Source organism: Ranitomeya variabilis, chromosome 4, assembly GCF_051348905.1.
Source record: "Ranitomeya variabilis isolate aRanVar5 chromosome 4, aRanVar5.hap1, whole genome shotgun sequence".
NCBI classification, from domain to species: Eukaryota; Metazoa; Chordata; class Amphibia; order Anura; family Dendrobatidae; genus Ranitomeya; species Ranitomeya variabilis.
Genome location: NC_135235.1, coordinates 530,164,553 through 530,188,392, shown reverse-complemented (window position 1 = coordinate 530,188,392; position 23,840 = coordinate 530,164,553). Strand labels below are relative to the sequence as shown.

Sequence of the window (23,840 nt, the reverse complement as noted above, 5' to 3'; positions counted from 1 at the left end):
ATAATGAGCACTGCCAACCCATTCATTCCTAATAGACCCATCAGAGATAGCCAAGAGCTACTCTTGACTAGTCTTCTGGACTTCCCAGAGGTCAGGACCCCAGCGACCGGGAAGATATCCTCAATCCTATATAAAGGGATTACTTCCAAACTTGGCACAACCAATGTATAGTGCATTTGCACTGCATGATTATCGTTAATGCATATTCCTAGGAATAAGTGATACTTTTGCATTGTAAATGGACCTGAAGATGAAGAGCTGTGGTTACTTGGACAAATCAGTGTCATAGAGCTAAAAAAACATATAAAATAATTGAGGGATAATAGCAAAGTGTACACAGATTAATGACTCAGTTTTAGACTTATGAAGTGTGATTTATAGTGAGTGGTTAGGCAAGGCAGGGTATAATAATATGTGTCCTGATGACAGGTCTACATTACGTCAGAGCAAATCAGGAGCTTCTAGAGAACAAACTGTTTACAATAAACAAGATAACGATGCCATAAGAGGACAGATATTTAATAGCTGCCATTCAATTTCTGACAAAAATACTTAATTAATCTCTGAAGCTGGTGAAAATATGATTACATGGATCTTACCCGTCCACCATTCCTTGTTGTGTTATGAGGCGTTGAGTCTCATCTCGGGACAGACGCCCATGATACCATGGCTGAGTCTTGTGTATCACTGACAGAATGGAAATACAATGGGTGTAACTACGGATGAACTGTATGGCAGCTTATACATCTGGAGACAAACAAAATCATGTAATAAACATACTCTATATGGACAAAAGTATCTTGCACCCTATGTATTACACCTACAGGAGCATTTATAATGTGCCATTCTAAATTCATAGGTATTATTATGGAGTTGGTCCCCTCTGTGTAGTTACTGTATAAAAGCTTATTAGTGATGAGCGAGTGTACTCGTTACTCGGGGGTCCTCCGAGTATTTATGACTGCTTGGAGATTTCGTTTTCCTTGCAGCAGCTGAATTATTTACATCTGATAGCCAGCTTGATTACATGTGGGGATTCCCTAGCAAACAGGCAACCCCCACATGTACTCAGCCTGGGTAGTAGATGTAAATCATTCAGCTGCCGGGATGAAAACTAAATCTCTGAGCAATTACAAATACCCGGAGGTCACTCGAGCAACGAGTACACTCCCTCATCAATAAAGCTTATCCTTTTCTGGGAAGTTTTTGTTCGAATTTTTGACCATTTTATTCAGAAGAGCATTTGTGAGGTCAAACACTGATGTGACCTGGTTCACAATCTCTGATCTAGTTCAGCCCACTTGTGTTGGATGGGATTGAGGTCAGGGCTCTACTTGGTCAATCATGTTCTTCTACACTAAATACATCCAACCATGATTTTATGGACCTCCCTTTGTGCGCTGGGCCTGGAACAGAAAATGGCTTTCTCAAAACTGTTTTCATGAAGTTGGAAGCCAGAGTTGTCCACAAGATTAAGAAAAAAGGGGACCAATTCCCGAGAAACAACCCATATTCTTATCCCTTCTCCATCACACTGCAAAATAGAGAACATGTTTCCACTGCTCCAGATAAAGGAAGGAAAAATCCAACTTTCCAAGTTCAATCTAAAAGCCACAGATTTATTGTTCCCATCATGGCTACTAGTGGAGGAGCATGCAGTAATAAAGGTACCGTCACACTAGGCGATATCGCCAGCAATCCGTGACGTTGCAGCGACCTGGATGGCGATATCGCTGTATTTGACACGCAGCAGCGATCTGGATCCCGCTGTGAAATTGCTGGTCGCTGCTAGAAGGTCTGCACATTATTTGGTCGCTAGGTCGCCGTGTATCGCCGTGTTTGACAGCAAATGCGACGATACCAGCGATATTTTACACTGGTAACCAGGGTAAACATCGGGTTACTAAGCGCAGGGCCGCGCTTAGTAACCCGATGTTTACCCTGGTTACCAGCGTAAAAGTTAAAAAAACAAACAGTACATGCTCACCAGCGCTTCCCCCAGCCTCTGCTTCCTGACACTAAAGCGCCGGCCCTAAACTGAAAGTGAAAGCAACAGCGGTGACGTCACCGCTCTGCTGTTAGGGCCGGAGCTCAGTCAGCGTCAGGATGCAGAGGCTGGGGGACGCGCAGGTGAGCATGTACTGTTTGTTTTTTTAACTTTTACGCTGGTAACCAGGGTAAACATCGGGTTACTAAGCGCGGCCCTGCGCTTAGCAACCCGATGTTTACCCTGGTTACCCGGGGACCTCGGCATCGCTGGTCGCTGGAGAGCGGTCTGTGTGACAGCTCTCCAGCGACCACACAGCGACGCTGCAGCGATCGGCATTGCTGTCGCTATCGCTGCAGCGTCGCTTAGTGTGACGGTACCTTTAGACTTGTCCATCTGCCTTCTGCAATTGAAAAACAGGTTTCCCATGCTCAGTGGTTTGGAGGTGGCTAATGGACAGGTCTGGTCTTCCGTCAGCAGCCATGATGAGAACAGCAGAGCTATGCACTCTGTAAGGAGGTCTTCAGCATCAAGTGCAGGAAGAGAACCTGTAATACTTAAGTCAACACCTTTACGGTATTCTGATGTTAGTGTTGTGTGACCACATTTTGTCTGTGGTCATGGTAATAGATATAGGTAATGTAGAGGTAGAATACGCCCTTCACAGTGATTTTTTTCTTGCAAGAATTGCATTGATCTGGTTGTCCATGCACATGAAGTTGCTGCAAACAGTTTAAAAACATATCTGGCCATGTGTAATATCCCATGTAATGTGGGCGTTAAAAGAAAAAAGTTATGTCATATGGCTACATGAGATGAGAATTTTACAGAAAAATTACATTTACATTGACAGTGGAGAAATGCACATACAGTCCTTATAATCCTTATGTGCTGTTTTTACAGTGTAATTGGTAACTGGTAATTGGTAAAGGTGTATTCTCATCCTGTTAAACAGACCTGCACTACTTGGCGTTGTCTGGCACGGTGTGGGTAGACTATACCGGTGAGTTGTTTTTTTCTGTAGGAGAATAGACAGCATTATACATATATAATTTTATGTGATAACACTTATTGTCAGACAGGAACAGAACAGAATTTGTATCATAATGGTGTGAGGAAAAATTGTTTAGCTGCTCAAAGGCAACAGAAAAATCTAATAAAAAATAACATACAAGATCAACAATCTACAGAGTTATACTATATATGATATTGCAATATATGATGAAATTAATCAGTCACTGCTGTCTGGGGGAGCCCCATTTTATTATTACTAATTGTGGTAGAGGTTGCTCTACTTGTCATCTGATTCATGAAGCCAAAACTGTGGACAGCATGAATCAGAGCCTGCACAATTGCAGCCAGGTATGTCTTTCTCTAAAATGCTCTGGCATTTTTTTTAAAAAAAAGCTTGAATTAAAAATCTGCTCAGGGACCATAATCAAAGACAAGACCAGGACTACACCTGATTAGCTCTCCCCAGAGTCCTTTTAGGTGATTTACAGGTCTCACGCTATGGGAGTGAGCATCGGTGCTGGGAAGAGTTTGCAGGTTGTAGCGCCAGATGTCTACAGCTATGGTTCCATCCCCAGAAAGATCTTTAAAATATATATTCTCTGAAACCCCAGACTCTGATTCATGATGACAGGTTCCCATTAAGTTAAAGCCACACTCTGAAATGCTATAGTATGTAAACATTCAATATATGGAAATGGAACTGCATTACTGCTGTAGAAAACATGTTAAAAAATGAAGGTACTTAGCGCACAAATTGGCTAATTTGTGAGAGCCCAACAGCCAGCGACAAGGTGTACTCCTTTGTTGGGACCCTAAACCTAATATACCTCTCTCGGACTAAAAACCTACAATTATATGGGCAGATAGGATAAAGCTCTATTTAAAAATGCCTTAGGCTGATGGGAGGAGTGCTCAGATGGAGGGATTGTACTACAAACACGGTGGCTCAGTGGTTAGCACTGCAGCCTTGCAGCACTGGGGTCCTGGGTTCAAATCCCACCAAGGACAACATCTGCAAGGAGTTTGTATGTTCTCCCCGTGTTTGCGTGGGTTTCCTCCCACATTCTAAAGACACACTGATAGGGAATTTAGATTGTGAGTGATAATGTGTGCAAACTGTAAAGCGCTGCGGAATATGTTAGCGCTATATAAAAATAAAGATTATTATTAAACATAAAAAACTGACCGTCACTGCCAAACAGAGAAAGGTAAGAGTGAACAGGTTCAAGATAAGAGAGACAGTCTATATAAGGCTAGGTTCACATTGTTTTAGGGCGATCCGTTTAATGGATCCGTTACTTAGTGGCACTAACGCAATGTAATGGATCCGTTAACGTGCCCATAGATTTACATTATCGTAACTCATCCTAACATATGTCAAAATCGGCATGCGTTACTTTGTGACGCACCCTCGAACGCCATTTAACGTGTTTTCGGGTACGTTAGGTCTAACGCACAGCGCTCGCTGTGCATAGACCTCTATTGCTAACGCATGCCAAAACAATGGTACCATGCGTTAGCGCATACGTTAGCATGGTTGTAGCAAAAAAGCGATTTTGGGCATCAGCGTTAGTACGATGTGAACCTAGCCTAACTAACAAATTAAAGCTGTACTCTGAAATGCTATGGTATATAAACATTGAATATATGAAACTGGAACTGGCTTATGGGCTCACACGAAATGGCCAATTTGTGCGCTAAGTACCTACATTTTTTAACATGTTTTCTACAGCAGTAATGCTGTTCTGATTTCATATATTGAATGTTTTCATGCTATAGCATTTCAGATTGCAGCTTTAATTTTTTTAATTACATAAAGTGGCTCTCTTAGCTTGCACCTGTTCACATTTGTCTTTTTTGGTTTGGAAGTGCCGGTCAGTTTTTCTATTTGCAGGATCCCTTTAAGCATATATAGCTCACACCTTATTTTTATGTGATATTATATGTTACTATATATCCATAAATATATTCTTCTAATCTGCAGATATAGATATTCAGTATAATTGATAATACCTACCCTCCAGGACTGGGCCTCTTCAAGGGCCACTGAAAGTGCTTCAAGAGGATTCTCTATTACTCGACCAGTACACCCCGAAAAATCCATAGGAACCAAAGTGCTATCAGATACACTGCGCTATGAAGAACAAAATAGTTAGTGACAAATTTTTGATAACCCAAAAGGCTCAATATTAATATGCTAAAAGAAGGTTCAATGCGGCTCAAAAAAATGACTGCTTTCTTACTGAAACACCACCAGTTTTGTCTGTTGGGGTATCTGATATTGCAACTCAGCCTTTTTCAATTCAACAGTGGCCATGAGTTTATGGAAAAAAAATCATCCATGTTTTTCTTCAATTTTACAAATGTTAAGTAATGTGAAAATGCGCATTTAATGTGAACTTGTCATATCAAAGAATGAAATGCTCATTGCAATGATGACAGAGCCGTTGTGCCCCATGTAGATAATGCCTTGTCATATCTGTTAGTATCTGTCATATCTAGTAACAGGTCTCTTGCCCATCTGGCTGAAAACAAAAATTTGATGATATATCTATGGTACATGTGTAAATTTGACAACAAACTTAAACACTTGTCCACAAAAAAGTCCAACATGTGCCTGAGTTGTAACTGTTCCCAACCTGCCCAGACCTGTGTCTCCTGTGAATAAATGCCGCCTGCCTGTCTTGATTCATACCTCTCTACAACCAACCTTGACATGGCGGCTTTGTCTGACTATAATACCGTCAGCTGTACTATACCACTGATATGTCACTTCAGGTCAACTCTGGAGACTATTGACGCAACAGTAACCTGGGATCCACTTGTGGATATAAAGATAATCCCTCAGACTCTGCATCCTCAATTAACCTCTATGCAAATCCCATAACTACCTAGTGGGGTCCCCCTTTGGTTCTTCACACTCTTTTCTTGTAATTAATTTATCATGATGTTATATCTTTTTTGCATGTTGGTAGCCATTGTTTTGAGAACTTTCAAGTTCCAATAAGAACGTAAATTTGTAAACTATAAACATTTCTTATATCAGGTTTTATTTTGCATGTTTATGAATGTTATAAAGAAGGTGTCCACATAGTTCAAAATACATAAGAAGTCCTTCGCTAAAAAATTATCGGTATACAAAAACTTAATTTAAAGTGGCATTACACTAGAAATCTTGTCCCCTTCAAAAAAAAAATTGATTTAGACCATTTACTGCTGAATGCTGTGTTTTTAAGCTACGAATTAGCGTGAAAGTTACCAACTGAATTCAGGTGACTTTCGAAACGCTGTAGTTAGAACATTATTTATGCTGAACGTCACATCTAAATTTCATCAATGGAAACCCAGTTGTACCCACAGATATTGGCAGATAAATGATTGGTACTTTGGTTAGATTTGTGGTTGTTTAACATATAGCAATGTCATCAAAGACAACAAGCTTCATGATGTTCAGAAAACGGCCTTCTGAAATTCTTAATGTTTGGCCAACTTTTAAAAGATTACCAATATCTAAATATTCCAAGATAAAATAGGTCTCCATGAAAAGATGGAGAAATACCTTATGTTAAGCTGAGGTACATAAAGATATATTTAATTCTCATACAATAATTGTCCACTTGGTGATATACATAGCATTATAATATGTTCCATGATGTGAAGGAGACATATGTCTTGCATAAAAGACATAACTTAATAAATCCAATGGTTGCTGTGAGCTGTAAAATTGACATGAACTTATACTGTGTACTTTTGTGTATGACCAATATCCTTGTGGATCTATAAATTAGAGTTTGAGCTATGTGCACAGTAGTAGTGTAATACTGTGCAGCTTTACTACTGAACAGATGTGTAACCAGAAGCTGTTATTGGAATATTTTACTTAGTCTCTGGCACCTCATTATATTTTCCCTTCTCCTGCTTTAATGATTGCTATTATGCAATGTGTGCCCATTCATCAAGGTTATGATATCAGCAGATGAGTGGGCTGATTATGTTGTAGGCAATGACCTGAGCAATTTTGTACAGACCATAGAATGCCAAAAGAAGCCAAAGAGCCTGCTATAGAAATGGAGTATGGTGAACTTTAGAACTGTCCATAGAGTACTTTGCCAAGAGACAGCATGAATTGAAGGGCTTAATTTTGACTGTTTATATGGGTACTAGATGGTGGCCCGATTCTAACACATCGGGTGTCCTAGAATATGTATGTCCACATAGTATATTGCCCAGCCACGTAGTATATTGCCCAGTTACGTAGTATATTGCCCAGTTACATTGTATATTGCCCAGTGACGTAGTATACAGCACAGAGCCACATAGTATATTGCCCAGTGACGTAGTATATTGCCCAGTGACGTAGTATACAACACAGAGCCACGTAGTATATTGCACAGCCCATGTAGTATATTGCCCAGCTACGTAGTATATTGCCCAGCCACGTATGACACAGGTTAAAAAATAAAAAATAAACATATACTCACCTTCCGCAGGCGCGTTGTAGCTCTGTCGCCTGTGTGGGGTGCAGGCGGCAGCTTCCGGTCCCAGGGTGTGATGACGTCGCGGTCACATGACCGTGTCGCGGTCACATGACCGTGACGTCATGGCAGGTCCTTCTGCCAGACCATCCTTGTCACCGGAATGTGCCGCTTGCATCGCGAGGAGCGGGAAAGGCGGCGTAGGTGAGTATATAATCATTTTTTATTTTTTAAATTATTTTTAACATTAGATGTTTTTACTATTGACCCTGGATAGGCTGCGTCAATAGTAAATAACTTGGTCACACAGGGTTAATAGCAGCGGTAACGGAGTGCGTTACCCGCGGCATAACGCGGTCTGTTACCGCCGGCATTAACCCTGTGTGAGCGATGACCGGAGGTGTGTATGCGGGCGCTGGGCAGTGAGTACAGGGAGTAAGGAGCAGCCATTTTCTTCCGGACTGTGCGTGTCGCTGATTGGTCGTGGCAATGGTCGTGGGCGTTTTGCAACGACCAATCAGCGACTTGGATTCCATGACAGACAGAGGCCGCGACCAATGAATATCCGTGACAGACAGAAGGACAGACAGACAAAGACAGAAGTGACCCTTAGACAATTATATAGTAGATTGTTTTCTCAATATATGTCTCGTCTCACATCCCATGTTGTGCCATCACCACATTATTCCTATAATACCTGTTTTTTAAGGTCTGTCCAAGACTGCGGACTGCGCCTGGAGAGCTGGTAGTTTTTATACAGCTGTGCTCCATACTGCAAGAAAGAGAGAAAGATAGTGAAAACTATCTTGTTCCAGTCTAAAGACTTAACATAATCAAAATCAGAATGCATTGTTTATATGCAATAAAAGGTCTGCAGAAATCATGGTGAAAATCCATGAGACATGGATTTCTAAACAACGCAAGACATGGCTTCAGGGAAAACATGGTTTCCTTGACAACTGCAGGACATAGTTTCCTAGAAAACCACAAGTTATGGCTTCATGGACAATCACAGGTCATGAGTCATGACTTTCTTGACAACTACAGGACGTGGCTTCCTCGAAACCCACCTGACAGTTCTTCCTGGACAACCACAGGAAATGACTTGCCGAAAAGTCACAGGACAGGTCATCTTGGACAATTGCATAGCTTCCTAAAACATAGTTTCCTGGGTAACTGCAGGACATGGCTCCCTGGACAGCCACAAAACATTGCTTCGTGGACAATCACAGGGCATGATGTTCTTGACAACTAAAACCACTGGGCAGATCTTTCTGTACAACATAAAGATGTGGTTCCTTGGAAAACCACAGAGCATGGCTAACTGCAGTACCACAGGAAATGGCTTCATGGAAAAGTATAAGAAATAGCTTCCTGGACAACCTTGGGATATAACTTTTGGGTTCACCTTAAACAGACGGATAGCAGTAAGCCAGCAAGTACGAGATGGTTCGTCTTCGCTGCACAAAATCTTAAGCCCCTTAGTGCCACTCCGCATCTTGTATGGCTGAAAGGATTCAGTAAAACATTGTTAAAACAGATATAACCAAGACAAAGAGTTTAGAAATAAGGAAGCTGATAAATGCCAAAACACTTACCTTCAGGCAGAAACCAAATTCTGTAGGAGCGCTATAGAGCTTCTTTCCTTGTGTCAGGCAATAGGCATTAGATTCATTCACATCAGCAAAATACTGTAAGTGGCGAGGGTCCTGAGAAGTGAGATAACAGCAACAATAGGAAGAATTTTTCGGATACATGTATGGCCACAACATTTCATTCTGTGTTTAACCCTTTGAGGACCAAAGGACATATTTCTCTCATAGTTTTAAACTGAAACCAGTTCGATTTGATAAACGTATGATACAAGGTGTTAGGGTTGGCGGAACGCACCGAGTATATATATGTATTATTAGGTGCGTTGCAACCCGGGGTCCACCGTGCAGGAGAGGAACCTGCTGCTGGCAAATGGCGGCACTATATGGCGGTATAAGCAAACTCTGTTAACTCCACAGAGTTGCTAGGAACAAGATGCTGTGCCCTGTTAACCTCACAGAGGTACACAACTACCAACCAGAGCAAACTGTGGTCATGCAGTCAGAGAAAACAGACAAACAACTCCTCACCGGAGGTGTCGGTATTCTAGCGGCTTATTTCAGCCAAGGCCCTGAATACACTCATACAAACTTCTCACTGGAGGTGCCGGTATTCTAGGGGCTTATTTCAGCCAAACCCTAACCGCATCCAGACATGACCACACTGGTGCTGCGCTCATAGACATTGGTTTGATACTAGCGCATGGCCGTGCGGTTATGCAAACCGTTTATAGCTGCAGCAACTTCAGGACCTTCCTAGAGGACCAATGGGAGCTGCTGCAGTATCTGAGCATGTGACCCCCGACATCCAATGAGAGGTCTTACCCTGGGCATGCTCAGAAGGGGAAAAGCAGGACTTAGTCCCAGAGACGTCTGCTCGCCGCTGACCAGTACTGGCTACAAAGGCAGAGCCTGGAAGAACAGTCGTAACCAGTCGCCCAGTATCAGCCTGAGCCAGACGCTGGGACCGACGTCTCCGCTGAGCAGGCTCCACTGCGGCTGGAGAAGAATGGGAGACCGCAGCGGAGGTGGTTCGAGATTCCCCTGTGCAGGGGCGGAAACTCGACACCTAACGCAGGGTTAAACGCATAGTATTATTGGGCATCTATTGGTTCAAGACTACTAACCTATGTTACTAACAAATGTACTATATACACCAACTTAACACTGAGGTAAGCCACTTTTTTGATATTCTGACAAAAAATTAGGACGGTAATGTTGAGTATTGGAAGATATAATTTGCAAGTGCCCCATACATATTTTGCATGAGCCACTTCATACATGGGAATTTGGTGTACCAATTGTACTAGTATTTTTATACATATTGTAAGTTGGTGTAAAATCTATATAAATTATCTGTTGTGATTAGGATACACACCAAGGAAATATCTGAAAAGGCCTGTAACCATACATATGCCTAACTCCAAAAGTATAGCAGCAGAATCGAGAGCAATGTCTCCAATCATCTTGCACCTAAAATAATGCACAAAGAGATGGTTGGTCTTTAAGTTGGCCATTTACTTAACAATCACAGATAGGAATGTTCCTGGAAAAAAGATTATCATTAAAAAGGCTGTCTTATAAAGACATTTATTAGGGTGTATACACATCATGCAGGCACCTTCCATGCCTGAGGGCCTTCTTAGTCAGAGCAGAGACTTTATATATATAGAGTAACTTCTACTCTGGTGGACTCTGTCCAGCCATGTCTTTGATTAGTTTGCATTGTCAAAGAGTAAGGCTAAATTTCCCCCGACAGAGACAGTATGGTTGTTTTCCCTGGTGATGTCAGCTGATCACCAAATATTTTAGGAGCCAAATGATCAGGTTATTGTTGGGTTAAACTTTGACTGCTGGCTCAACAAGACCACCCGTGATATAGAGCCCTGTGTGTGGTCTTGAAGATTTGATACTTTCTCTTTTGCTCTCATTTTGGATGATTGGTAAAACCAAATTAGAGTTTATAGTTAAATTGGCAAACAACACCCCAAGTAATGGTATCCATATTATTCACTATACACCCCCAGATGTTCTACTTACAGTAATTACTTTATACACAATAATAATAATAATAATAATAATAATAATAATTTTATTTATATAGCGCCAACATATTCCGCAGCGCTTTACAACTTATAGAGGGGACTTATACAGACAACAGACATTACAGCATAACAGAAATCACAGTTCAAAACAGATACCAGGAGGAATGAGGGCCCTGCTGCTCGCAAGCTTACAATCTATGAGGAAAAGGGGAGACACGAGAGGTGGATGGTAACAATTGCTTTAGTTATTTGGACCAGCCATAGTGTAAGGCTCGGGTGTTCATGTAAAGCTGCATGAACCAGTTAACTGCCTAAGTATGTAGCAGTACAGACACAGAGGCTATTAACTGCGTAAAGTGTATGAGAACATGATGGAGGAACGTGATTATGTTGTTGTTTTTTATTAATAGGCCACACAGGGATAATTAGGTTAATGCGTTGAGGCGGTAGGCCAATCTGAACAAATGAGTTTTTAGTGCACGCTTAAAACTGTGGGGATTGGGGATTAATTGTATTAACCTAGGTAATGCATTCCAAAGAATCGGCGCCGCACGTGTAAAGTCTTGGAGACGGGAGTGGGAGGTTCTGATTATTGAGGATGCTAACCTGAGGTCATTAGCAGAGCGGAGGGCACGGGTAGGTTGGTAGACTGAGACCAGAGAGGAGATGTAGGGTGGTGCTGAGCCATGGAGTGCTTTGTGGATGAGGGTAGTAGTTTTGTACTGGATTCTGGATTGGATGGGTAGCCAGTGTAATGACTGGCACAAGGTAGAGGCATCGGTGTAACGGTTGGCGAGGAATATGATCCTGGCAGCAGCATTCAGGACAGATTGGAGCGGGGAGAGTCTGGTAAAAGGTAGGCCAATTAGTAGAGAGTTACAATAGTCCAGACGAGAGTGAATAAGTGAGACAGTAAGAGTTTTTGCAGAGTCGAAAGTAAGAAAAGGGCGAATTCTGGAAATGTTTTTGAGATGCAGATAAGAAGAGCGAGCCAGTGATCGGATGTGGGGGGTGAAAGAAAGCTCGGAATCAAGGATGACTCCAAGGCAGCGGGCATGTTGCTTTGGAGTAATGGTGGAACCGCATCATGTCACAATGGATGCAAAGTATAATTACCTTGGATGTCCCCTTTGCAGAGTAATAGAGGCCAGAGCGCCGAAGGAAAAAAAAGAAGCGTTTCCATACTTTTCGACCACTCTCCTTCATATGTAAGTAGCCTTGGATCTCGGGCCAGCTGCCTGAGTTGAGGAAGTTCTGTCAGGGAGAATAATCATCAAGTTTCAGCCAGGTTACATAAAGTGAGCTTGGGTGTCTTTCCATTAGCAGCCCAGACTTGCTTGAGTTGTCAAGTCTCTGTAATCCTAAACTGGCTGATGCTTTCTTCAGCCTTCTCTAAACTGTCCAGTCACTGTACAGAATGTCCAGGACACTGTCACGCTATCACGAAGAGCTGAGAAATCCAGATTTTAAGCATCTGAGATGTCCTGGACATAGTAGGTCAAGCTCCTTGTTTCTACTTCTTAATTACCCACCTGTATTAGCTCTGAGTGCGACAGTCCTTTGTGAGCTTCTAAATTACCAGCAATCATTTCCTCTGGGAATAAGGCATACTACAAGAGAAAATATAGGACAACATTTATATCGATAGCAAGAATATATTCCCCTCTGAATATGAGATGGAAACAAAATTTTCAGCTCGCTCTCCTGAATTATATTCTTTTTAAACTCTACACTAAATCACTGATTCATCATTAACTTTTGTCTGGTTTTGTGTGTTTTGTGCCTTTTTTGTTTGCACCAATTCATTGTTCTATTTTCTGCCTTTTTTTACATCTATTTTTTATGTGCTCACCTGTTTTGTTTTTTTGCTTTTCGCTTTGTGGATAGAGTCTAGTAATTTCAGAAGTTTTAGCCCGATTCATCAATTGTGACTTTTTACAAAGTTTCAAAATCTGGAGAAACGTCACTTCCGTCCCACCTTGGTGTATTTGTGAGTACACCAACCTTTTGGCACAATTTTTGCAACTTTTGGCACTAAATGTCGCAAAACCAGTTCAAGAAAGGAAAGGAGACCATTCATTTTACATTGCACCAAATTCATGAATCATGTGTGCAATTTTGATGAACTTGACGTCAAACAATTAATACCGCAAAACAATAAAGGAAAGTGACTTAAAAAACGCAAATGATGAACCGCTGCCTGTATTATTTCTTGGACATGATGCTAGACAACTAGGGCCTGATTCAGTAAGGTATTTAAACAGAATTCTGGAGTAAAACATCCTGAATTGAATCTTTCAGCAGTATCTCACCCCCATCCCCAAACTATTTATATGTGCATTTAGCCATTTCAAAGACATGTTCAACAGTTCCTTTAAATGTCCAGTCCGTTCCTGTGTTACTCAGAATTCAACAATTGAATTGAAATGTACTGTAGATCTGAAGCCTCTATCATTCCATCTCTATTCTCCACCCAGTGCCACCACCTTTGCCTGAAGTCACACAGCCTAGAGACTGCCACTCAAGCAGGGGGAGGTGGCACTGAGCAGGGAATAGAGCTGGAGTGACAAAGGTTTCAGATTTTCAGACTCATTTACATATCAATTCAAGCACTGATTTCTCTGTAACTGAGGAACAGACTGTCTAGGTAAAGGTATTGCTGGACTTGTATTGGAAAGAGCTACATGCACATATAAATAGTTTGGGGGTGAAATCCTGATGACAGATACACTTTGAAAAAAAATTGCTACTTTTTTGCATCAAGAAGTTGTGCAATAATTTAGAGATGTTTAGTGTTTTTGCACCAGTGCCAGCCAACTTTTCCAAAATGGACAGAGCTGGGGATGGATGTGGAGCAACTTGAATGCCGCCCATTGAGTTCATGATAAATTACACCACTGACTGGCGTACATCTCTTGTACCAAGGCTGGTTTCACATTTGTGTAGGGCAGAGCTGCCGAGGGCTGCGTACTTCCTCCTTTAAGCCCTGCCCACTACCGCACCTCTTCCATTCAGCTCCGCCTACGTCGGCAGCCCTCCGCAGCTCTGCCCTACGCAAATATGAAACCAGCCTTAGTGTTACTCTGAAGCTGCCATCATGTCTTGGAGTATATAGTGAATGAAAAAAAAAGCATTTGAACACAGTAGTACACAATACTAAAGGCAGGGTAGTAATAGCTTCACAGTGATTGATGATCATGCTACTATGGTTCTATATCTGCGTATGTCGAGCGGTGTGTTGGGAAAAGTTAGAAATGGTAGTTTGCTACTAGGGCTATTTACAGGAGGTTCAGCAGGTACTGTCCTCCGCTTCTCATGATCAGTGAAGCAGAAGCACAATGACTAAAAATATTCGGTAATGTAGAGGAGTCTGACCAGAACAAAGTTGAACGGCAGGCCAGAGAAGAACATGTAATTATCAGAACAGGCTCTGCCACAACCATTTATCTGTTTTCTTGTAGACATAAAATCCTTTGTACTCACCGGAGATCCTCTAAATAGTTCATACTTGGCAAAATTCTTGCGAAAAATGAACTTGCTGTCTCCTCCAGCAGGCCACATGGCCTGCACTTCCACCACGGACTCGTGATCTTCAAGGCATCGTTCTGCAGGACAGAGGAGAGCATTTTTTAATATGGGGATTTTTTTAGATACTTTGGTGTTTTGTTGTGGGGTGACAATCACTAATAGAAGCCATTCCTGAAGTTCCAAGAAATCTACACACAGTAAGGGTTAAAGCAAGCATGCAATATGACTGTGTGCACAGTGCCTTGTGCAGAGTTATTTAATTTATCGCCATTTTACTGCCTGGGTTAGTCTCTATTTGCATCTGTCGGGGGCTCTGTGCACCCTTTAGGCTGTGTGCCAGATTGTGGGATCGTACCCATAAAGGTATTATTCCCATCAAATTGACGTTAATAGACCACATCTGGAACTGTTATTATTGTACAAAGGATATAGCAGAGTATTGTGGCTTCCATAATAAAGTAAAGCCATGATGCAGATATTAATGAGACCTAAAAGTGAGTAGTTAGCACAAATGGCAAATACAGATACAAAGTCATAGACGGAGTTCCTATGGTCATATCCATAAGCATGTATGCTGATGTATGGTGCCACCATGAAACGAATAAAGAAAATAGATGCTCCAGCTCCATAAGAATAAAATTGTAAATCAAATTTAATTAATTTAATTCTTTGTCAAAGGCTTTGGCAAAGATTGCTGCGGAAATTGAAACATCACTTTTCCTTTGTCTATCAGAGTGTTCTGAAGAATGTAATGTTTCAAAGATTGACTAATGAAAGAATTTACAATTTTATTCTTAAAGGGAACCTGTCACCTGAATTTGGCGGGACCAATTTTGGGTCATATGAGCGGGGTTTTCGGGTGTTTGATTCACCCTTTCCTTACCAGCTGGCTGCATGCTGGCCGCAATATTGGATTGAAGTTCATGCTGTGTCCTCCGTAGTACACGCCAGCGCAAGGCAATATTGCCTTGCGCAGGCGTGTACTCCGGAGGACAGAGAACGAACTTCAATCAAATATTGCGGCCAGCATGCAGCCAGCGGGTAAGGAAAGGGTGAATCAAACACCCGAAAACCCCGCCCATATGACCCAAAACTGGTCCCGCCAAATTCAGGTGACAGGTTCCCTTTAAGGCGCTGGAGCATCTGTCTTCTGTATTCACTATTCACGTCTCATCACAACGAAGTTGCGTGCACCTGCCTTACAAGTATAGGTGAGCTGGCCACTTTTTCTTTTGGCCACCATGAAGCATCTAATTCTCCATTATAATTAATATTTCTAGGGGAGAATGCCTCAGTAATACCACATACATTGCAAAATAACCTGATTTCCTTCTCATGGTTTCCATATTTATCTGTAACAACCTCTCTGTGGCTCTGTACACTATTAAAAGTGATACAAAATTGTGATCTACAGGGGCGCCAACAGATAGCAGAGTTCTCTGTGAGAATAATATATGGGCCTGAAGACCCACCTCTTCCGTCAAGCCTACAACCTGCAGCGATCCTCTGTCTGCTGAACTGCCGCACGACCAGCTCTACCCTCTCCTAGTGTATCCTCACCCATCCCCGGTAGACTGTGAGCCCTCGCGGTCAGGGTCCTCTCTCCTCCTGTACTTGTGTGTGCCTTGTTTTACTCATGTGTATTGTAGTTGTCTATATTTGCCCTGTTCACATGTAAAGCGCCATGGAATAAATGGCGCTATAAAATGTATATTAATAATAGGCCCTTTGCAGTCCAGTAGCTCATGATGTACAATTAAATTCCACCTGCTTTGAAGCTAGAAGTGGCCACCTTACCTCTTAGGTCCCTGTGCGATTGCATCAATGGTATGTCCTCTCCTGATCTATATTTATTATGCATTGCTTATATAGCGCCATCATTTTCCACAATGATTTACAGACATTATCATCACTGTCCCCAATGGGGCTCACAATCTAAACTCCCTGTCAGTATGTCTTTGGAGAGTGGAGTGAAACCAGAGCACCCAGAGGAAACCCACACAAAAACAGGGAGAACATGCAAACTTCTGCCAGATGTTGTCTTTGGTGGGATTTGAACCTAGGACCCCAATGCTAACCACTGAGCAACCATGCTGCATATTAGGGACCTGTATATAGATATATACAGTGGCTCACTTGTCAGTTTTTGTTTTGCAATAAGCATAAAACAACAGATACAAAACTAGAAAGGATGAGAAACCAGAACCCTGTTGAAGAGTCTGTGTCATTCTATCATAAATATCTGTTGTACTCACCGAGCCCCAGATGTGGATGAAGCTCCACTAATGACCAGCTTTCGTCACTTAGGCAGTGTGCCCTCTCTACCAGCATATCACATAGATGCCGTGCTGTGGCTCCCGCTGTCACTTCTAGTGATCGACATGTACCATCCTCGCTGTATACTTTCACCATCTGCTCTTACAGACAGAAGACATTATTTATATCAATGCCTATCCCCATAACTAAACCACATGATATGATGACCCAATTTTCTATCTAGCACTATCTTACACATCACTGAATTTTGTTACTGCTGTTCAGTCTGAGCAGTGATCCCCTAAATTTTAACATGGGTACTATACACCATTACAATTAATACTAATTTGTGCATAACATATTTTACTTAACAAGAATGGCTTTTAGTGAATTGTAATTTTTAGGTGATGCAGCCATCATCCAGGGCTAAACCATTACATGTTATAATGTTGCTATAATAATAGCAGTAGTACAGATCGACTCACAGAACTTGGTCCAGCGGCCATGTTAGTAATCTGTGGACACTGGACAGGAGCCCTGGACATCCTCTTATCTGACGGTATCCCAAGATACTCTTTAGATTAGCCAGAATGTCACTAGTACATCATTACTGCTTGACACACGTGACACATCGCAACGATAGATAATAACAAAAAGAGCAGCAGATGGTGGCCACAGATCACTGACGTGGCAGCAGTTCAAGATCCTGAGAATGGACAAGCACCAACTCTAATCTGTCGCCTTGTATGGGATGAGCCAGTATGACACTCACATGAGGACCCCCTTCCAAAGGGGAACTGCTGTTGGGTGTGTTGCTAAGGATTGGGGAAGAATTGCAGAGTTCTGGGAATGGATTTGGGATGTCAGGAAGGGATGATGATCTTGGCTCCTCATCTCGTAATCGCCTATAATAAAGAGAGTATTCAGTAAGAGACATATGGAGATTCCATAATAAATGGCTCATAGATGCAACATTAATGTTACATACTTCACAGTTGAAATTGACAGGTGGTAGAACTTGAAGCTCATGGATGGGTACCAATGCAAGTTTCCTCAATTATTACAGGTCTATACTAGTATTAGTCTTGTGATATGGGCCCACAGGTTCCAGGGCCTTGGTGTGACTGCAACCCCTGCCACCCCTGATATTGACAAGATTAATAATATAGGAACATAGCTCTCTTTCTACAGAGAAAGATCAAGCCAAGAAACCTTTGGTTCAAATCTGAAAATCAACAAGCACCTTTCCAATGCCCCATCATAACTTACCCCCATCTTCCGCTCTGTATTAACAGTGGTTGTGACCTTTTGACTTCTAAAGATAGCAGGTCAGGCTTTTCTGGAGGCCCCTTGTGCAGTGTCAGGCCACGGCTTGTGCTCCCTTCCCTTTCATATGGGTTGTCTGGTGCAGGACTATGACTGCTCTCCAAAGCCTCCAAGTCCATACTGCCCCCTTGAAAGAAAAGAGAGAAGTTAAATAATTTCCCAAAGACCTCTGATTTATCTCATCTTCCTTGATCTAGACACCAAGCTTTGTAACTATTAAGACAAGTCAAAATAAGTTATTTGGTTAGGTCTGAGGAGTCACTGTCCACCAAAACCTCACTATGTTCCCATACCACTAACAAATGACAAATGATTTTTCCTAACTATGAAGACTATAGATAACATGCAGAATTTGTTATCAGCTCCAAAAACAAAGTTTTGCAGTAGACCATATGGACAGAAGGCAGCAGCTGACCTAGGAGACCCATGGGTACAGATCCTCCATTCACTTTGGGACACATAATTGGCTCAGATTGACTGATGAATCTTTAGAAAGTGATTGCCGTCTGTGACGATGTGACAGATGGACAATTTCCATGTGTGCTGTGTCTTTAAGCCGTAAGGTTGCTGTTTGGCTTTTGCTGTTGGCATGGATTCTGCTTCTTCAGCTAATTTTCTTTCCTCGCTCTGACCTGCACCCGACCTGAATCGCTCCTCCTTCTGGATTTAAAATGTAACTATGAGGGAGGCAGGCCCTTGTGATACCTGTATTATTAACACGTTCGGCACAGCCAGCAGCCTCCGCACACACGGTATGGCTCGGCCTAAGGTGTGGCAGGGAGTAACTGGATTATTATACTTCAGTTCAACAGGCAAAGGGGCTTACAAAGATTGGGACCTGCAACATGTGGCTTGTAAAGTGGGGAGACTACAAGCCCCATTACTGTCTTGCTGGAACTTGTAATTTTTAAACAGATAAATGCAAATCGTCAGGCTCATCTGCACCAGCTTACGAGAATAAAAGACACTTTTCCGAAATCCATACAAGCTGGTAGAGGTATATGAGGGGTTAATGAGCAGTGATTGTCCTATGTGTGTGGTCCAGACATAAGATACTGATAGTGATAAAGTAACAACCAAGTCTCATTCTGTTGCCAGAACAAAATACATACAGTATGTTGCCTTCTCCCAAATGTGTCAGTTTTGCTTCACTGCAAGTCTGCAAAGAGGCTCTAGCTTTACAGCAGTGCTGTAAAGTGACCGTCGTACTAGAGCAATGCACCCACTATACAAAAAAAAAAAAAGAGTCCACAGGACAAGCCTGTTGGCGCATTTAGCTAATATGGTGCCGTATTGTTACATGTCTAGCATGAGAGAGGGGGAACCTTGGTGAATGCTGTAACCATTACTAATGCGCTGGCTCACCCCCCTACTCACTGGGAAATACTGTGCTGATATCACACATCCATCAACAAGCGGTCAGTCTAACCTATGCTGTGGGCGGGCTTTGTCAATGTTCCTGCCGCAATGGATGACAAGATAATTAGCATGACAACCAGTCCACTGTATGGCTACTAGAAGACTCTGACCCTGGCTCATCAAGACTGGCATTGCCGATCTTGATGAGGGGTGGTGGAGGGTGAGAAGCTCGATTCATTTAGTGGAGTACACCCCTTAATAAATCAATTGAGGCGTGAATCTCTGCTTCATTACAAATCTTACCTCTTCACATCCCTGGCCTTCCCTAGCTCTGCCTTCTGTGTCATAACTTGGCAAAAATGGTATGAAAACGTCAAGTCTTTTCCGCAGCCTCATGTTGCTTAGAAAATGTGCAACTTTTCAAAGCTGTTTATGCCACTTTTTTTGGAGCAAAAGCTTTGATAAATCAGGGCCTATTTATGTCTATATACCACACTGACTTTTGAAAATTTGAACCTTCCCTTTAAACCAACCTTCCATACTGGGACTGAAAAGTGACCAGACATTTCTCACGGATAGTCACCCTTCCTGGTGCCCACCGTTTGCCTCCAACTGCTCTAATCGGCATCCAATTCCTCCTTCTTCGAAGATGGCCAATGCAGTGGCCTGGGGAGTGAAGTGATAAGTCTAAACCACACATTCCCTGTGTTGTGGGGTAGGAAAGGTATGCAAGAGGTGGTTTAGACTTATCACTGAGCTCCTCAAGCAACTATAGCAGCCATCTTGCTATTACAAAGAAGGGAATTGTGATCTGAGCAGAGGTAGAAGCGGAAGACAAGTGGAAGACAGCAGGAAGAGAGTCTATACATGAGAAATCTATAGTCACTTTTCAGTCCCAGGGTGGAGGTCACTTTAAGGAGTGGAATTTGATTATGATTTGGAGAAATCCTGGACTGTCAGCTTGAAAAAATAGCTTTATTCACACATAAATGGAACAGGTAGAGCAGCCAGTTCAAGTAATCCTCGAAACCCTAAGGAATGCTAGATTATTGTTATCATTCCCTTTTATTTATATAGCACTGACAGTTTGCACAGAAAACTATAGAAATGGATTCATTCATGCCATTGGACATTGTCTATTAAGCAACAGTAAACCAGTCATCCCACTATAGGGGTATTATGAAAATGGAGTTGCATCAGTTAACTGAGAAAGTTTTACCCTCTCTCTGTGTTCTCAGGAGGGCAGACATGTTTTCCATTGTAGTTCACCCATTAACTAGCCAATCTAAGATGTCCTATAGAATGAATACAATTACAAATGGTTGCCAGGTCTCTTGGTAATAGGTTGCAGTCATTCTATGTTACTTCAGACCTCTGAATTCTCAGTGTGCGCACCACAAAGCTGTCCGGATTTTCTGGTATCGGCGGGCAGACTGGGCAGTCTCATGACAGCAAGTACTTCCAGCCACATTCCTACTAGACATCTGCACCCTTGCTGAATTCACTAGTATTGAACGAGGCTGATTATGTCTATAATTCTAACACAAGGACAAACTAGGTGCATCCAAGTCTCATAAATCATACATCTTTATTAATAAATAGGAAAAATTTAGTATCAAATAAAAAAAGAAGATGGAGTATCCTCTATAAAAGAACCAATACACACAATGGGGGCCCCCATTGAGGAAGCATTTTGCGAAACGGCGCTGTCTGGGTGAGAGGACGAGGCATTTGGAACCCTTGCACTTAGCACTTTAGAGGTATTTTATCATCTTTCACCTTCATCATTTAAATCATTACATGTCAACATGATTGTGGCAAAACCTCCATTGCAAGATATATATGGGCCCTTTGTGGTCATGTGTTCTGTTCCTTGCATTTGTTCTATGGTATCCACTTTAGACTTTTTCCACTTAATGTGAATATTTATGTTTTGCACTATGCACTTTATGGCTCATTCACTTACTGATTGATATTATTATGGTGTTTGGATACATAAATACCATCCTTGGTTGAAGGTTGCTATTTCACTATTTGAGTATTATACTAGCATGCTCTATGCTTTACATTTTGGCGGTTCCATGTCTTCATCCTCTTTCAATTCCTATTGCTTGGTTCATGCATTTTATTTTATTGTTTAAAATTTAATAAAGACTTATTTTTAAACTTTATATTTGCGATATATCGTCTTTCCTCATATTGGTTTTACATCTGATAATGTGTCAAAGGGGGATATGTGTGACCTGGTCCAGAAACCCCTACGCGTGTTTCACCCACAGCTTCGTCAGGGGGCCATGTTACTGCAGACCTCTGAATTCTCACTTGTATTGAGCGAGGCAGATTATGTCTAGTTAGAATGTGGCCAGAAGTATGCAACTCGCATACTTGCAGTCATGGGTCAACATGGGAATATCTTGACAGCATTCAGTGAACATGTTGTAATGAGGCCTTTAGTCACATAGCATGACTGCAGACATTTACTGAAAGACCACACAGTCCCTTTAAGCTGTACAAGTATTAGTTTTGGAGGCACAGCAATGGGGCTAAGGGGGCACAAAGGCTGCAGTCATTCTGAAACCCTTAACGTCCCACTGCTTCATAAGAAGTCAACAGTACTGTAGTGTCAAATGATGACAGGGAATATGGCCTGTAAAAGGCTGAGTTCGACTTATTTAAAATGCGTAAGAAAAATTTCTCAAGATTCCTTCACGTAAACTCACTTAATGGAGAAGCTCCTCCATTCTTGTTTTAGAGGAACCTGTCCATTGAAAGAAACTGTTCGGTTGTTAGTTATAATGCTCCACGCAGGTCATTGTTCAATTTCTAATATCTGGGACACCATTTTATACTGATTGAAAGGATTGGATAAAAAAGTTGATTCCGATTCCATGGGTTAGTATGTCCTGAAATAGAATCATACAAATTGTGTTGACCACTGGCTTGGGTCACCAGGCAAAGGATCTCAGGCATGTTCCCCAAGTGTCTGGGTCAAATAAGGTCAAATATGCAGAAATGTACATTTTCTTATTAAGAAGTTAACCAATCTTAGCTCTCTCATCTTGAGCCGGTAACAACATGTAAGCTAACAAATGACAGGTCCCTCTAAAAGTGTAGCTGGAATATCTTCTTACACTTTAGTGAATGGAGATAAGACTATGGAATTTTTTTAAGTTGGGCTTTAAAGCAACAGAGGTTAATAGAAGTATGTGACCCAAATGCTCTGATGGTTCCCACACAAAGGAAACGAGACAGTTTGCATTTTTTTTTATTTCTTGGTCCTCTTGTGGAACTTGAAGTGTATGCAGTTGTCAATCCTGTTTAACCCCATCCAAGCTAAACCTGGGAAAAATGATACGTAGCGCACCTGCATAATTTCTGAACAATGAAAATTCAAGTTTTAGTCTTAAGTTATTGTTGTTTTACCAAGTGGCTTGTCACAGTGCTCAAGATGCCATTCTCTGTCAATCTGTCCATTGTGTCATTTGCCTAGTTCATTTAACACGGTGAGCTATTCCGGGCAAGGCATGCTCCTCGCTTGCAGTGGTCCATTTAAACAAGTAAAGCTTGCCACGCATGACTTGGGTTAAACATGACCTTTTTTAAGCTATTGAAATAATTTAAAGCAAATATTTAATTTACAACAGGCAAGACTCTCATCTGCTGCTTTACACCCTGCAAGGATTCGTGATATGTGGAGCAATTAAGAGCGTGTAACTACCCACTGAAAGGCTTATTACAATTTCTTGCATCCCTTATTAAGACCTTTAATCGGATTGCATGGAAAATCATTTTACTGCCATCTCTTCATTTCCAGGGCTTGTTTTCCCTAATAAAATTACTTGAGCCACTATGCAAATATTATTCCCCTTAATCTGCAACCAAGCAAAGCACCATTGCAGTGCTGAATAAACTACAGCTAGCAAGGCTCTTCTATAACCTAAGGAAACCAATTAAGCATTTGCTTCAATACGATAGCTACCAAAAAATGGAAAATTCGTTTTCTCATGATGCATGTTTGTAGCATATCAATTAGATATGCCATAAGAAATTAATGTGTGGTGTTAGGGTCAGCTTTAGACTGACGTTAGTCATCAAATATTCATGGTTCAAGTACAGACCTAGACGTCCTGACAGGCATATGAGAGGCTGTTGAGTTTGGGTTAGGAGACACGTTGCCTACTCAGGCCACGTTGTCCATACTCGGACCATGAATGTCGGATGTATGAAGCCCGCCTTAGCAGTGTCCTGCCACTAAAGA

At 41.8% G+C, this 23,840-nt stretch overlaps 1 protein-coding gene across 6 annotated transcripts in view; it reads right to left on the bottom strand.

Annotated features, from left to right (window-relative positions):
• The window catches only part of GRB7 (growth factor receptor bound protein 7), a 157,354-nt gene that overhangs the window by 6,421 nt on the left and 127,093 nt on the right, over nucleotides 1-23,840 (bottom strand). For 5 of the 6 annotated variants that reach the window (XM_077252363.1, XM_077252361.1, XM_077252360.1 and 2 more), the window contains 12 exons: nucleotides 18,167-18,350; nucleotides 17,670-17,802; nucleotides 16,897-17,053; nucleotides 14,597-14,718; nucleotides 12,646-12,723; nucleotides 12,230-12,367; nucleotides 9,075-9,185; nucleotides 8,885-8,983; nucleotides 8,174-8,248; nucleotides 5,019-5,135; nucleotides 2,945-3,005; nucleotides 600-687 (listed from right to left, as the gene is read on the bottom strand). In XM_077252363.1, coding sequence (XP_077108478.1) covers nucleotides 600-687; nucleotides 2,945-3,005; nucleotides 5,019-5,135; nucleotides 8,174-8,248; nucleotides 8,885-8,983; nucleotides 9,075-9,185; nucleotides 12,230-12,367; nucleotides 12,646-12,723; nucleotides 14,597-14,718; nucleotides 16,897-17,053; nucleotides 17,670-17,802; nucleotides 18,167-18,342 — 1,355 coding nt within the window. In that variant the 5' untranslated portion in view covers nucleotides 18,343-18,350. Of the gene's footprint in view, nucleotides 1-599; nucleotides 688-2,944; nucleotides 3,006-5,018; nucleotides 5,136-8,173; nucleotides 8,249-8,884; nucleotides 8,984-9,074; nucleotides 9,186-12,229; nucleotides 12,368-12,645; nucleotides 12,724-14,596; nucleotides 14,719-16,896; nucleotides 17,054-17,669; nucleotides 17,803-18,166; nucleotides 18,351-18,638; nucleotides 18,869-23,840 lie in introns of those variants that run through there. The other variant, XM_077252362.1, reaches the window with a different exon arrangement.